The sequence below is a fragment of the Pinus tabuliformis genome, chromosome 6 (genome assembly GCF_031772625.1).
Source record: "Pinus tabuliformis cultivar Carrire ecotype Pingquan chromosome 6, CPIR1, whole genome shotgun sequence".
NCBI lineage: Eukaryota > Viridiplantae > Streptophyta > Pinopsida > Pinales > Pinaceae > Pinus > Pinus tabuliformis.
In genome coordinates, this window is record NC_142292.1 from 671332043 (window position 1) to 671348910 (window position 16868).

Consider the following 16868-nt stretch of genomic DNA (forward strand, 5'->3'; position numbering starts at 1 on the left):
TATGAAGCAAACCCTTCTGTTTGCATTTTTGAACATCTATCTTTTTTTGAGTAGTAAGAATCCTTGATAAATATATGGAGTGTTGTTGTTTCTAAAGATTTAGAAGAGATGTTATGAGACTGTGTTTATAGTGAGTTTATTTGCAAATCTGATTTCTTCATTTTTATTATTTATTTATGGCTATACAAATTTTCACGCTTTTTAACATTTTTACGGTGGATTGCGATCACAATTTTCACGGATACAAAAAATTTAAAACCCTTGGAAACGTATCCAATTCCAAATCCGAAGTTTCCGATTTTTTGAAACGACACAAAAATGTTTTTACAGCTTTTTGGACAAGGATCGTGTCCAGCAAATTCCTCAGGTGTTTCTGGTAACTTAGTTTTGGGTTGACTTTGATCTTTGCTGGAGGCCGAATTGGACTACCTTTGATCGACCTTCAAAGGAGGTGTTTTGCTGCTGATTTGACCAACGTTGACTTTTTGGTTAGGGCTGAAGTTTGACTGCAAAATTTGACAGGGTTGATTTGACTTTGTATTGGGTTAGTCTATTTGACTTTTGTACTCTCTCTCTCTGCTGAACTATTGAATAATAATAAGAAGATTTGATCAAAGGGTTTTCCCCACATTGGGGGTTTTCCCTGGCATCCGCCAAATCTGGTGTCCTCTTGTCTTGGCTTGTCTTCTGCATTTATTTTATGTTCTATCTGCAATTACTGTCAATGTGTTTAATGGTTAATGTGATTGCTACTGGAAATAATTGGAAAATGTTATTGGGTTGCTAAGGAACATTGAAGTAAACTGTGCTAAGTATAGAACATACCATTGTTATCTAAAATTAACACTTACAAATTCATTATACATTACAAGAGCTAAAATATAAATAATGAAGACTGAGCATAGCTACAAAATTCAGTAGGCATATGGGGTCTGATGATCAAATATCTCCATCAATAGGGGTTGGCCCCTCAATATCGACTCCAAACATGTAACACTTAACATTAAAAACCTCCATGAAAAATGTGAGCAATACCCCAAATGCAAGGATACTCAGCTCCAAATCCTCAAAATATACAAATGGGTTCTTCCTAGCTTCTTCCAAATGGATGTGCAGGTCCACAATGATCAGGTCTTCAGTAAAGCTATGAGCAAAGATCCCTGAAAAAAGGGAAAGAACCCTCCACTTCAGCTCCCAAATCCAAGTCATGGTAGATTGTGCAACCAACAAAACCACTTCTCATGGTACATGTGGCATCCAAAGTGGACAAGTTGGCTTCCAATCAAACTGTGTTTAAGGTTAGCCTAGTCAGAACTCTTTTTTTTTAAAGGGTGTCTTATCATACATATATGTATAGGCGCCTTCAAACATATATTATAACATCCATCTGCTCCGCTTTCCTCTGGTTACCTTCATGTTGAGAACTCATCCACTGCATTCAGTAAGGAGTCGAGTTTCAGGGAATTGAGCGTTCCCATAAAGATGATCTTTGTGAATATAAGCTTCCATTCAGAGAACCTCAAGAGGCACCGAGTGAAGCCAAAAACTAAGAGAAGATCTGGTTCTGGTCCTTCACACCCAGCTGCTTCCTATCGTCTGTTGATATCAGCCTTTGTCATCTTTAAATATATGTGCTGTCTATCTGAATTAATCTGCAGAGTATTTGCATGGATATATCTGGCAGCCTTGCAATACCCTCTTTCCATCACAGATAAAAAGGAGTTCTATCGTCATTATTGACCGTTCTGTAATTTGAGATTTGCATGTCCATTTTTCATGCTCCTCCCATGTGCTGACTAAACATATCTGTGTGTTTAGATTACCCAATGTCTTCTCAAGACTCCTCTTAGATTGCTTCAATAGCCCTTCCATAGTGATAGAAGCCCCAACTCCCTAGTACTCTAGAAAAACATTCAATTTTCCAGCTCCAACTGGAAGGACACTCCAATGCCATAGCACCACCCTACCACCCTGAAGTGTTTTCAGGCTCCAACCTGAAGGTAACTTTAATTACCTGCCTAGCACCACCCAGCCAACTTGAAAATAATATTGAGTTTTATACAGTACTGTGGACTCTTGTTCCCATACCAGGGAAATGGTCCACTTAGAACGAATTTCAATAAGCCCTTTTCACCAATATCCTTCAAATGTATGATGATCTTCAGACAATGATACCCTTATTAATGAATTGCAAAACTCGACTGCACACATACCTCTGCTGCTGCCTCTGTTCTCAATATTCTGAATCTTGTCTTTGAAGCCCTAATCAGACCCCTTACTGTGCTGCAAAACAATCTTACTGACAGGTGCTGCTACAGGAGATGAAGTTCCAACAAGTAGTTATTGCACAACTTAAATGATGAAACCCTTATATTATTTCAAACCCTTTCTGCTGAAGGCTTGTTTACTGTGGCCAAAGTGTTGATGTCACTGCCTCTGATCAATCCTTCTTTGCATCAACCACAACTGTACTGCTCCAATTCTTACTGAATTAATTTGATAACATATCTTCAACATTCTATCTTCAGTCCTCAGTCTGTTGAAAGATGTATAAACAAAAGCTACTTAACAATTGTAACCCATACCTCTTTAGTTGTTGACCGTTGTACCATTCTTCATATTATAAGATTGACTGTTGCTTGCAAAGAGGTTGGCCTAATTTCTTTGATCTGGAGCTGTATGCAGTGTCACATATGCAGGATTAATACATCTGTAAAAGTGCCTCATAACTTGAACAGCGCAAAGGAGATATGCCAACATGAATAATTAGTTGCTTGATAGGACTGTAGAAAATAGGGCTTGAAAAGTAGACTGACATTCTTCAAATTATATTATTGTGATGCTTCGGTTAGATTCTCCATAAAGTTGCCAAATAAGACTGCAAGGATTGCCCTATAATTGCAAGAATGAACTGTCTCTTGTGTTTAGAAATTAGGCCGACAGGAACCCAGCCTTCAAGTGATGCATGCTGATCAACAGAGATGATGCCATTCAGAATACTTCTCGAGTTTGTAACGATAATGGATCCTAATCAAATGATGCTTTTCTGCATAATGCTTGCGACAAGGAGGTATGCTGAGAGTGATAAGAAAGCTGCCACAGTAGATAAGGCTGCAGAAGTGATGCACTCAAAGATTAGTTTGAACTTCTTATAATCAATGTTTTAAGAGACTTCCGAATTGCACAGATGATAATTCCAGGCCATAGAGAATACATCAAGGAATCTGTACCCTATGCTTCCATTCCTGCTTCAGATCGAGCCCTAATATGAGTTGCAGACTTGATTTTGAGGGCCGCAAACTTGAATTATATCTATAACAAGCCTTAGTTGATGAAGCCGCAGAACCGGTGAGGTTTCTTTACTGTAAAGGCACAGCTTTTGATGCCCTAATGAGGGCCGAATAGTTATTCCTTCAATCCAACAAAAACCTCAGAAAATGAAGCCCTAAGGAGGGCAGAAAAGGTTGTGCTACTTTTTTAATCAAATGAGCTTTTGATAGCCCAGAACCTCAGTCTTCCTAAAACCAACCTAAAACAAGACTCAAAAACCCTCTCGTCTGATCTGTCTATTTCTCCACAGGGGCTGAATAGAAATTCAGAGCTTAATCACTAGAATATTGCGGTAAAGTGCATACTTGAGGAAGGAGGATACATGCCTTCTTATATTTTTTGGAGGGGTTTCCATAAGGCAACCGAATTCCCTTTTTGGAGGGAGAAATTTGAACTTTAAATTAAGTTTGTAGAGGGAAAACTCCTCTGGGGTTTTTAAATTCAAAATATCTTTAGGACCAAAACCCCTTCATTAGATACACGAATTAAAATTAAATTTTGAAGGCCCTTTAGAGTAATCCTTTTGCAATATCCTTATTTGTTGGAGAAGAGACATATGGCTTGACTTTTTGACATGGTCAAAATAGAGCTGCCACCTTGTTAACCTTTGGGGTTTTGCCCACAAATTTGGTCCTTCAATTTCAATCAAGCGTAACTTACAAACCGTGAAGGCTCTCGTGACGTGCCATATACCACCAGAAACAGCTCGACGAGGAGAATCCATCAAGGATGATCTTGACACGAAAAACCATGAATTGCCATGTCATATTAGTCGACAAAAGAAGGGGCATCTTCTGGTGCTGCTTGGGTTGACATCAATGACAACCTTATATCAGCACTTACAAACTTTGAACATTTCAACTTCAATTTCTTTGCTTTCTAACACCACACCCACAATTTGAGGTTTATTTCTTTGTGAAGCCCTAGATTTTATTTAAAAGATTCCTTGGCAAACAAAAGGGACCATGATTTGTTAATAATATTTGCAATATAGCCAATGCTAATGAATATCAAGTGAAGAATATGCCAGCGGAACAAGGCCAAAAAATAAAATATTCCATATTTCTCTCCCTCCTGTCGTCTTTACAGGTGTACCCTGAATAAGTTCTGCTGAGTAAGCTGTGTCTTTGGCTTGCAATGACATATCCATGATAAGATCAGGAGTAGACTATTTCAAATTTCAATGCCAATAGAAGTATGTTTAGTTTTCTATCTGTCTGTGACTCTTTGGCTTGCAATGACATATCCATGATAAGATCAGGAGTAGACTATTTCAAATTTCAATGCCATTAGAAGTATGTTTAGTTTTCTATCTGTCTGTGACTCTGTAATATGTATGCCCAACACAAACCAACTCTATTGCCTGCTCCATATCCCCCTAAATTATTTATGATAAGTGCCAGAGCTTCTCTGCTCAACCTGTTGGAAATCTACCACAGGGACCGTACCGTATTTAAACAAAGAATGATGCTTGTGTCAGCACCCTTTACCATATATAAATATGCATTCTTCTAAGGGATATGTATAGGTTGTGTTTCCAACTTCATCATGACCATCCTCAAAGGATGACTTCCGGGTCCTAAAATTTTTTCAGACCAAAATGGTGGATAATGCACCTGATTCTTTCCTGTTTTCCCTTGGTGAGGTTCATCTTCAGGGTAATTTGATATTCAGCCATGGATTCCAGAACCTCCCTTGAAATTTGATATTTTATGTGGTTATTTTCAGGTTCTGATTGATTGCACTCCTTTATGATGGATTCCTCTGCTTTCAGCTTGTCCAGAGATTCCGACAGGTGGTTTGCAGCTGTTTTCAACATAAGGAAGTCCATGAAAATGTCATGGATGTCATTCACAGTCCCTCCTCACTTCCTTACAATCTCTTTTTCTACTCTCCTGCCAATGCATTGACACTAGGCCTCCCTCTTTGCCTTGATGGGAAGCAGGATTCTTGCTTAGACTCCTTTCTACTACTCTCTCCCATCAGATTGCAGCCTGCTGGAAAGCTCATCACAAAGAGAAATAATGCAGATTATGAAACTTGACTCTTTCCCATCAGGTTGCAGCCTGCTGGAAAGCTCATCACAAAGAGAAATGATGCACATTGCAGATTATGAAACTTGAGAATGGAATGAGACAGATTATGGGACTTCATATAAATTTAATTTGGGGCGGTCATTCATTCATCATTCACAAATTCCAAGCACATTCCCCACAGAGAAGGACCATATTATCTAATTTTCCATCGACAGAGACAATTCAGATTGCAATATGGACTGTTGCAGAAAGAAACCCACGAGCTGATACAAGACAGTCTCTAAGATTGTTGCTGGGGCTAGAGTTCTCTGTTTTCTCATTAGAAAGGTCGAGGAACTGCAGTTTTTCGAAGGCCAAATCACCATAGACTGCGAGAAAAGCCTCTCACAAGAGCAAATAGAGGAGCTGAAGAAGATCTTCGCGAGGTTCGATCTCGAGTCAGAAGCCTGAGATTATATGTTCCGCTGGTTATGAACTCCGATATATGCATTCCTCATTCACCGTTGACAGAGAGAGCACGCGATTATTCTCTGTACGCTGGTTTGTGCGTTGAATTCTGTGATGTCACTGGTCAATACAGTGTTGATGCGTTGGAATGTAGCCTTGAAGACCTGCTGGTATGTCAAATGCGTTGAAGCCCATTGATTGAAGCCCTGCTCGTCAAATTTTACAAAGAAGTTATCAAAATCGTTCAAAGACGTGGAGGAGTCATCCAGCTAACTAAATGGCATAATACCACCTATTTTTTTGTGAAACTTGACACAGTCCACAGACATGTATATTGCGGGATTCTCAAAATTGAGTGGTGGCCAGTAAATGCACATGACATAATCTTAGTCGTTCTACGAGCTTGTTCTGATGAAGCGGGCAATACATGGGCAGAGTATGCGTGGTTTCAACCATAATAACAGAGTTAAAAATTATAATTGCGAAGATATGAGTGCATTCGGTTTACAAAATGGTCTTATCTATCTTCCGGCTTTGAAAATTGAATAGTAATGTTTTGACAACGGCACTCACTATTTGAAGGCAGTTTTCAGATTGTTATAATGTAACTCATTTCTCAGCAATGAACATGGTGAAGTATATATGTGTATGGGTTTACATGTGCGTTGGGTTCATTCATGGTCTATATGTGTTGGTTCATATTAAATGTTTGAGCATGAGTTAGGTGCTGGAGTGTGAGTTTAGTGGAGTTGATAAGTTTTGTAGAGATTGATGAAATATGTAACTAGGTTCGGTCTTCATAATGACATATGTGATCTTAATGTTATGTATCTGATGTAATGAGAAAAATAAATTTATTATTGTTGCTCTTGAGGCATGGGTTTCATGCTCAAGGAAATTTATTTTATAGGTCAAGCTCCCATTGAGAAATTTTTTGTATAGTCAAATATGTCAAGAAAACCCTCCAAGACCTTGTCACAATGTCACATCAAGTAGGCCATCAAAGGAGTACAAGTCGGTCTGCCTAAGAAGATCAAGTTGACTTATTAAGGCCCAGAAGAAGCCTATAAATGAGCAACCTCGACCTCACTTGGAGGGGAAATACAATCACCCAAGAAATTCGATCAAGACAAAAATAGAATAATAAAAAGGAAGCCAAAATACTTAGCAGAAGAGAGGAGAAAGATAACGATGTTTTGGACTGTCTTTTGGGCTCAAACTGTTCACATGTGCGAAAGTGACAAATTCTCATGTACTACAGCAAAAAAGGGCATTACAGTTATCATCACTAGCCGATTTTTGGGATAAAAGAGGTCTCCTTCTCAAGTCGAGTTGACAAGGAAGAAAAGTGAAGACAAGCGAAAAAGATAGAAGACAAAGTTGTCCATGTTTTGATCACATGGGTTGTCCTAGGGTTTATGAAGAAGAGATTGAAAATTGTAGGTCAGAAGACGTCGAAAGTTACAAGTCAAGGAGCATGTCCAAACTTATGATGTAAAGAAGAGACTTGGGTTGACTTTGTTAAAAGTCAAGTTCTTCAAGAAGAATTGTGACTTGGTCTTGGAGGCGTGTCATTTGATCAAGGGTCATAGGTCTTGGAATTTGTCAATTGAAGGTTTATAAGAAGAGAAGAATTCTTGTGGGTTTTCCTCTCAGTTGGAGAGGTTTTGGCCCTGGCTGATCGCCTACATCTTGTGTCCTGTTGTCTCATTGTTCTTTAATGATTTGGTAGCTATTTGATGATGAAAACATTAAATATAATCAAGACAAAGAAGAAGCTAATTAAGATAAGTAAAAATACTTCAAAAACCATTATCAAGAGAAGAGAAATCACCTAACTTGTTGCCCCCCTTAGATTTCTCAACATGGTATTAGAGCTAAGGTAGCAAGATAAAGAAAGACAACTTGAAGAGAGGCATCAAAAGGAGTATCAAGAAAAGTCAAGGCATCAAAGAGAACATTGAATCTTCAAGAATGCTTAAGGGTCGAGTTCAAGAAGAAAGCTTGATAAAATTCTGGGCACAAAAATTCTCAAGGCTTGATCTCAAAATGGCTAAGAAGTTACAATGAACTACATATCTCTCTCAAGACATTGAAAAGAACCAAACTCATTCGAAAGTCAAGCAAAGTTCTAGCTACAATATCAACCCTTCACCAAGTAAGTAGACCTACAAATTGTGTGCATAATAAAGTGATTTTTGAGGGATACTATATCACTGTTTCAAGAGGTCGAAGGCCTAATTCAAATATTCAAAACAATCCGAGTCCTCTGGTAAGAAGAACGAACATCTGAGCCTTGAAAGAGAGGATTGTTTACATTTCCTCAAAAGGACAATCCTACTAGAGCAACTTCTGAATCAAATTTCCGGGCTTCCTCAGAATCAAACTCCTTAGAAAGACCAAATAGTGAAGGCAGTCAAGATATATCATATTCCTATCACTGATTACAAAACCCAAGTTTGTGGTGAATTAAAATTCTATGGCACTAAGAGTGCAAACATCAGTCATTCAAATATACTTATTCTCTATAGTACAATCAGTCATTCGAGAAGGCTAACCTTCCAATGGAATTGCCTTGATAATCATATATACATTTTGAAAAGTGGTGAAAACAAGAATCACAGATAGTAGATAAATACAACAAGAAGAATCTCTATAGTGAAGTTCTGTAGCAAAGAAGTCTTGTAGCTGTCAACATAGTAGAAAAGAGCTCTTGGAGAAGCAGGTCCCATCAAAAGAGCAGTAATATCCCTGGTTGAAGCCTCATTAAAAGGAAGTCTTGAAGATAGCAAAGGGTCTATAAAGACCAAAGTACCTTTGTGAAGGAACCATGGCATTCTAACTTACTAAGCACTACAAGTACGTATCCATGAGGTATGTATGATATTTTTTTTATTTTTAAGAGTCCACCATAAGATGTTTTAGGGTTGAACTTATGGCTCTAGGGTTTGTATTTTGAACTATAGATGGCTTGTAAGAAACCCTAATCTTAAGGTACTTGTTCCCTATGATTTGATTTCTAGGGTTTGTTAGGATTCTAGGGCATGGGATAAACCCTAGTATGACATGAAGAGAAAATAATATGATCTAGGGTTTGAACTTAAGAAACCCTAGGATGACCTCTTGATTGCATGAAAACCCTAGAAAGATAACTTGACATCATGTTTTGGTATCGTATACTTTGCTTGGGGTGCTTGTCAATAAATATTGTAGGTACAAGAAGTAAAGATGGATGGGCTGATCCTTTGTTTTGAGAAGCATGATGGAAGGAGGGAACTATACAGACCCTTAGATCCTCAGGCACTATTCATGATGTAATTGTAGAACTATGGATGCCTGGTTCATAGCAAGGAAAAGTAGAATGTGGAAGACCTTTACCATGGTTATGAATTACAGTGAAAAGTATGATAGGAGGCATCATATTAGAGATGACATCATATTAGAAGCATACGAGTAAAGAAAGAGCTCGTGACATCTTTATAGAAGCTCAAAAGATAGCTGAAGTAGAAGCCTACATCGATGTATCACTCATCATAGAAAATAAGCAACTCTTGGTAACCTCATGAAAAGCATAAGTAGTACTTATGGGTAGAAGAAAGTCATCTAGCATAGAGTTCATCATACATCATCATCATTAGGAAGGAGCATTTGCAGGATGATGATAATCTAGGTCCTCCATTAGAATCTTCATTAGAAGGTTCACCTCTTGGAAGAAGCAAGTGTCTCGTTGAGAATTCCACTTTGTATGGGATTCATTGTTTGGAAGAATGATGGCATGATGACAAGAGAATGCAACATGGTTGAAGAACTTTCAAATAAGGAAAGGAAGATGCTGAAGGAAGCCTAGATGACCAGAAGAAGGAAAGAGGTATATATGCATGTATTTGATTGAGTCATGTCATATGGTTGCATGGGCAAATGCTCTAAATCAAAGGATCTCTTCGTTTGGAAAGATGCATAAAGGCATGGTTCACATATTGATTAGATGAAATCAACATAATATGTCCTCATATGAAATATGAGGTGGTTGAAAAAGATGAAGGAACTGTGGATGGAAGTTCCTAGGGAGCAATATGTAAAGAAAGAAAAAAGAGATCGTGAAAGGTGCAACTATGGTAACAAAGAAAAGGAAATCAACATCCAATGACTAGAAAAATTGGCCATGACATCTCCACAAAAGGCATGAAGACCCTGATAAGGTTTGTAAAGAAAGGAGACCCTTGGCATTGAAAGTCTTGGAGATGTGCTTATGAATGTGCAGGATCTTGATGTTGCAAGCAAGATGTCATGATGAAAGGTCATCACAAAAGGTAACTTTGACTTGATGTTCTTTGCACAACATCTGGATGGGTTGATACAGAGCTACCCGAAGAGAGTTGTAGATGTCGCCTACAACTAAGCACTCATGTGGTTGGATGAAAGGTCTTAAAGGAAACATGACTTGGAAGAGGCAACTGTATTAAGAAAAGCCAGGCGTGGATTAGAAGATCACTTTTCGATGAAGAGAAGGATGACATGACTGATATGGTTCGTGAGGGAATGTGATGGATGGCCGATGCCTATAAAGAATTCCCAAAAGAAGAAGGCTCCACAATGATAAAAGATGAAATTCATGACATCGAAATGAGGAGCTCTACAAGCAACTAAAAGGTCCCATGATCTCCACCAAAGGTAGAAAGATGTTGTTGAAAATCAAGTCCCTGGTTAAGAGGGAGCTTGGGTCCATTCCTTTTATAGGAATGGGTTTATCCTCCCTAGTTGAGAGGGAGAGATAGACACATCATTCTTGTCTTCACTTTGGAAGAAAGAATGGAGGATTGGGTAAGCATCTGACATCTGATACTCTTTGAGGATGAGGTAGGGCATCCAAGATAAGAGTAGTTGTAGAGGACTGATATTCTTTGAGGACTGGGAATCCAAGATAAAAATAGTCTTGGGAGGACATACCCTGTGAACACCCAGGTGGGGTATGTGCCTTGAGAGACAATGATGATGGTGTCTATAAATCATTGGTCTCGCTAGCATTATGCTTTGATCTTGTGGAGAGATAGAGCTGTTAGTCAAGGCCTTGCTATGTGACAATGCTGGTTGATATAATGCTAAACAGATGGGATACCGATCCAACTCTTATGAGAATTCTTCAGATTAAGAATGTCCAAGTACCTTGTGGATTATGAATACCTCCCTAGTTAAGAGGGAGTGTTGAAATATGTAACTAGGTTTGGCCTTCATAATGACGCATGTGATCATAATATTATGTATTTGATGTAATGAGAAAAATAAATTTATTATTATTGCTCTTGAGGCATGGGTTTTATGCTCAAGGAAATTATTTTATAGGTCAAGCTCCCATTGAGAGCTTCTAGAGCTTTTCATTAAATCTACAAGTCAAGAGAGTCATTGTCATGTATTAAAGACCCATTTGGGCATGTTACATATTGTAAAGAAAAATTTTGTATAGTCAAATATGTTAAGAAAACCCTCCAAGACCTTGTCACAATGTCACATCAAGTTGACCATCAAAGGAGTACAAGTTGGCCTGTGTAAGAAGATCAAGTTGGCCTATTAAGGCTCCAGAAGAAGCCTATAAATGAGCAACCTCAACCTCACTTCGAGGGGAAATATAATCACCCAAGAAATTTGATCAAGACAAAATAGAAGAATAAAAAGGATGTTGAAATACTTAGCAGAAGAGAGGAGAAAGATAACGATGTTTTGGACTGTCTTTTGGGCTCAAACTGTTCACATGTGTGAGAGTGACAGAGTGTCATGTACTGCAACAAAATCAAGGATATTGCAGTCATCATCACTACCCGAGTTTTGGGATAAAAGAGGTCTCCTTCTCAAGCCGAGTTGACAGGGAAGGAAAGTGAACACAAGCGAAGAAGATAGAAGACGAAGTTGTCCATGTTTTGATCACACGTGCTGTCCTAGGGTTTCTGAAGAAGAGATTGAAAATTGCAAGTCAAAAGAGACCGAAAGTTACAGTCAAGGAGCAGGTTCAAACTTATGATGTAAAGAAGAGACTTGGGTTGACTTTGCTAAAAGTCAAGTTCTTCAAGAAGAATTGTGACTTGGTCTTGGAGGGGTCATTTGGTCAAGGGTAATAGGTCTTGGAATTCGTCAATTGAAGGTTTAAAAGAAGAGAAGAATGCTTGTGTGTTTTCCTCTCAGCTGGAGAGGTTTTGGCCCTAGTTGATCGCCTACATCTTGTGTCCTCTTGTCTCATTGTTCTTTAATGATTTGGTAGCTGTTTGGTGATGAAAACATTAAATATAATCAAGACAAAGAAGAAGCTAATTAAGATAAGTAAAAATACTTCACAAACAGTTATTAAGAGAAGAGAAATCACCAAACTTGCTACCCGCTTAAATTTCTCAACAAAGATAACATTGTGGTTTGCGGAAGTGACCTGCTGAGAACTTTAAGTGCCCTCATAATCATCAAGATGACTCAAAGTCAGACTTTGTTAGAGCACTTAGATATTGCAAGAATCAACAATTGGCTGGTGGAAAGTAAAAATTTCAAAGTCAAGTTCTAAAGTAGTTTTAATATCTAATCTCCATCTGGTATGTGAGATATTTATATATGCATTGTATGATAGTTTGGTACAGAACTAGTATTCTGCATTTTTTGGAATCTTCATATTCTTCTCTAGCCTTGCTACAACTTCCACTAGGATTCTTAAGCCTTGTTTTTTTGCTGAGAAAATGGTTTTAATTGGAGAAGTATTAGAGTTCCTGAAAACTCTGATACATTCTACTGGTCATGATACAATAAAAGTAAGCAAAGTGACTCTCACAGACATTCAAACATGTCTACAAAATGCACAAGAGAAAATTAATTTTTTGCAGCTTGAATCACAGCTACAACAAGATGAGTTACATAAATGACATCATCCTCAACTTGTTTTTGTTCAGAACAATCCCCTTTTTGAGACCAAAGTTGAATCCTATCAGTTGTCGGAAACTAATCAAGTCATTGAAAGAGCAAATTTGCATGCAGGTGCAGAAATTCAACTTGCACTTCCCAAGCCCATCATCAAACCTTGGGAAGAGCTTGTCATCAATAAGAAAACAACCGGTCTTGGATATGACAAGGTCTCATTTCACACTACCGATTATTCCAAGCCCATCTAGTTTCATAGTGTTGGGTTTCTTCATGACGATTCATATTCACCTATACCTACTCCTCATTCACAGTGGATTATCAAATGCCAACATTGTCACAGAGTTGGCCATGTGAATGATCACTATTTTGATCTTCAGCTGTGTGAGTATTGTGGTCAACACACTCATCATTCAAACAAATGCTTCAAAAACAAGCCTCCTGCAAGATGATTCACCTTGGATGGATCTCTTCTTGGCAATGGACTTCAATAGCCAAGAAGATAGTTCGCTCATATCACAGGATTTTTTCTCGAGTATTAAAAAGTCTTGCAGTTGAGTTTTCTTCATCTTCTCACCTTGTATTTGACAGGGGGGGGGGAATTGATGGTCATCTACAAGCTTCACAGATACATCAAGTGAGCTTGAGCCACAACCTGAACCTGTTGCCTGAGCCTACAACCAGAGACAACCATACCCAGATTCAGAGTTGTAGCCAGAGACAGAGAAGCCCCTAAGCATGCCTTTGGTTGGTGGCCTTCCTTAAACCACCGCAGGTTGAAGACCTCCCTTTTTCCAGGTTGAAGGTCTCCCTCTTCAAAGCATTAAGGAGCACTTCCTCTAGTAGAAGACTTTAGCTTCTTGCCAGATTTGGAAGAGTTCTGGGAATCACACTAAGCATTCCAGGTTGAGACCCAAAGGTCTCCCTTTTCACAAAAATTGGGAGCACTTCCTCTAGCAGAAGACTTCAGCTTCTTGCCAGATTTGGAAGAGTTCCAAGAATTGCACTAAGCGTCCCAATGTTGGCGGTCATTCTTAAACCACCATCGGTCGAGACCTCGAGTTCTCCCACCATATACCTTCATCAGAGAGAGCACATTGAGTCTATTACTGTTATGCATTATTGTATATTTGTATTATAGCTCTCTTCTTGGACTCGTATATACCCCTTCGGATTAGGGGGGGGAATGTTGGACACCTAATTCGTTAAGGGTTATGGTGTGGAAGTTGAACAGTCATTGGAGTCCAAGAGACCTTGGAATACGAAACCAACAGTCATGAAAATGTATAAATGCGTATCATTGTTAATAGTAAATGCATTCAATGTTTTATCATTCATATCCTGTCCATTATTTGTATGTTGTTTAACAAACTCCTTCCTTCTTCTTTTCCCATCAGGCTACAACCTAGAGCCTGCTGGAAAACTCATCACAAAGAGAAATTTGTGAGGCTATGGAATTTGAAAACAGAATGAGTCAGATCGTGTAACTTAAACAATTTGATTTGGGGAATCTTTCTTTCTTCTAGCATAAAAGTTTACATGGAGACAGAGATTTTAGTACTTTATATCTCTTACATGCTCTCCATATGACATCATATGCGTGATTGAAGAGTTGGTTCCTCTGAAGAACTTCTAAATACTGAAAGGGTGTCTAGAAATGAAAATTAAAAAGCAGTGTGTGAAAACCTGTTTACCTTTCATATCCTTGGAGCGAAACTCTCAAGGTTTGCCATCTGATCTTCTTCTGCCTTATTGTACTCGAGGAGCCCTTCAGTTGGATATCCTACAAGTAGGTAAAATTTGAATTCAAATTTCATGGCTTGTCCCAAAGTGCTTGCATTAACAGATTATAATTGGTTCATTTACTGTTCATCAAATTGATGGCATGATTTGCATGAGGAAACGAATTTATAATTTATTGAAAATTTGAATATTTGGAGTATGTGTTTTTGTAGTTGAAGCAGTTGAAAGCCGGTTTTATTCACCATTCACCATTCATCATTTTATGTTGCATAAATTACATATTCATTATACCAAGGGAATTGGGGTATTAAAAATCTGAGCAAAATGAAAGAGGAGAAAAAACAATACAAGAAGCTGCACAAGAGATTCTACCCTGGAAACCCTTTACTAGGAAAAACAACATCAAAAATATATATTTATTAACCTTGGCCAATCCAGCCAAGCAACAGGCCGCATGAGGCCTTTTACAATGGAGAGCACTGAGCCTTTAAATAGGTTTCATCACATGCTAATACCAGGGGTTAGGAAACCTTGTGCCAGTGTAGAATACCCTACAGTAAATCCATCACTGAAGTACGCAAGGTTAATTAATCTTTGACCAAGTCATGATTCACCCAACATGGGGTGCACGTGTGTTTAGGGGTAGTCCGTTTTTCCAGTTTGTCGGTGTTGGTCGTGTCAGTTAGTTCTTATTGTAATTGTGTTGATATTCATATTACTTTCTTGCTGATTTGTCGATTTGGTGTAATAGTGGTGTTGCTTGAGCTCTTCTTTTGCTTTTCCTGCTGATTTCTTTACCAAGTGTAATAGTAGCATCAAGTTTGAGTTGAAGCACTCTCTACAAATTCTTTTTTTTTTTTTTTTAAGAAAGGATTTTAGGTTTCCATAGAGTTCAACAGATTTGTTTTTGAGTAGTTTTTAGTGTCACCTGATCTAATGGGATGTCAGGTAGATGGTCTTGACTCTTGAGTCCCTTGACATATCATATTTGTAAAGTTTATACTATATAGTTTGAATATTCCATGTGTGTACCTTTTTTTGTTAGCCTGACCCACGGGGGATTCGAACTTTGAATTTCATGGTTTACACAATACTTCATAACAAGGCGATTTCCAATTGAGCTACCCCCTGTGGGCATGTGTGTCCCTTAAACACGAAAGGAAGTCTTGAATTTTGATTACCTACAGGCTACCATTAAAAGTTTCAATGCCGTGAAACATATATTTATTCATGTATATTTCATACAATATTTGATTTGAAAGTAACAATGTTTTTCTTAACTGGAAGAAGGTAGTTTATGGTATACAATTTTTGACCTTGTTGTTGTAAGCCTTGCCTTAGGCTTATTATAAACTATAATCGCCAATGATATTAGGGCAGGTTTGCGCTAGAAGGAGTTTGGTGCTTTTTTGAGTTTATTGGCACAAATATTTGCATGGTTGTGAGGCCCGGGTTTTCTCATGGATGTTAAAAATTTCTTTGAAGACTCTTTTTGATTCTTTGGTAGATATTCTCCTATATGCTGAAGACTGTTCCAAATATTAAACTTACTTTTCCTTGGTGTGGACTTCTGTACTAGTACTTATTGTTGAATGGAATATTTGTTAAGTGCTACGATTGGCATGTATTTCCTGATTTTATTCACAAGGAATGATATTTATATAGCATAGGTCAGTCTGTGATGCCGTAGTAAACATATAAAGAAATATTTCCTTTTTATTTCACTCAGAGTCAAGAAAACATTTGTGATTTACTCTTCGTAAAAGCTTGCTTTTTAACAACTCATTCAATGTGTGGGTTATATTGTTAATATTGTGCTTAATGTAATATTACTGATTATGTAAAGGTGGCAGCCTGCAAATGTGACCAGCCATTCAGTGCAACATGGAGTGAAAGGAACTTACAGAGTTGATGTTGATATTCCTGCAGACGACTGGGTCAATGTCACAAACTATTACGATGTATACATTTTTAACACTGGACACTGGTGAGGATGCTTGTCACTATTTATATATCATTTTTCTTTTCTTCCTGTGTCTTTGAGAATTATTTCATTGTTTTGAAGAATTGTCTAAGTGAAACTGGATCAGGGTTGAACAACTGTTGGATTATCACATGCTTTACCCTTTAGTTAGGTGACAAATTAATGGCTTTCTTCTGTTTTCCTCCTCTTTTATTCTTCAAGGCAAATTAATTGCTTACAAAGAAAAGCTTGTTTTGGAATTCAGCAAGCTGATTCTTGAGATACAAGCCCTGAGGGTATTCTACATTCTTGAAACCTTTTCCACTAGGGATTCTATAAGATGACATTTTGTCTTCTGTTTCAAAAAATGATTTATAAAAATTAATACGTAATCAATCATTTAGTGTTCTAACGAGTGTTAAATTTTTAAACCCTAAAACTTGACAAATTATTTCCTTGTT

General features: G+C 37.9%; 1 protein-coding gene and 1 pseudogene across 1 annotated transcript in view; one reads left to right on the forward strand and one right to left on the reverse strand.

Moving 5' to 3' along the window:
- Window positions 1–16868, forward strand: part of TBL12 (trichome birefringence-like protein (DUF828)) — a 113345-nt gene that overhangs the window by 23702 nt on the left and 72775 nt on the right. Inside the window, exon 2 of the mRNA XM_089420693.1 lies at window positions 16291–16431. Within this exon, the coding sequence (XP_089276819.1) occupies window positions 16291–16431 (141 nt within the window). The remainder of the gene's footprint in view (window positions 1–16290; window positions 16432–16868) is intronic.
- On the reverse strand, window positions 1413–4480 carry LOC149260415 (uncharacterized; annotated as a pseudogene).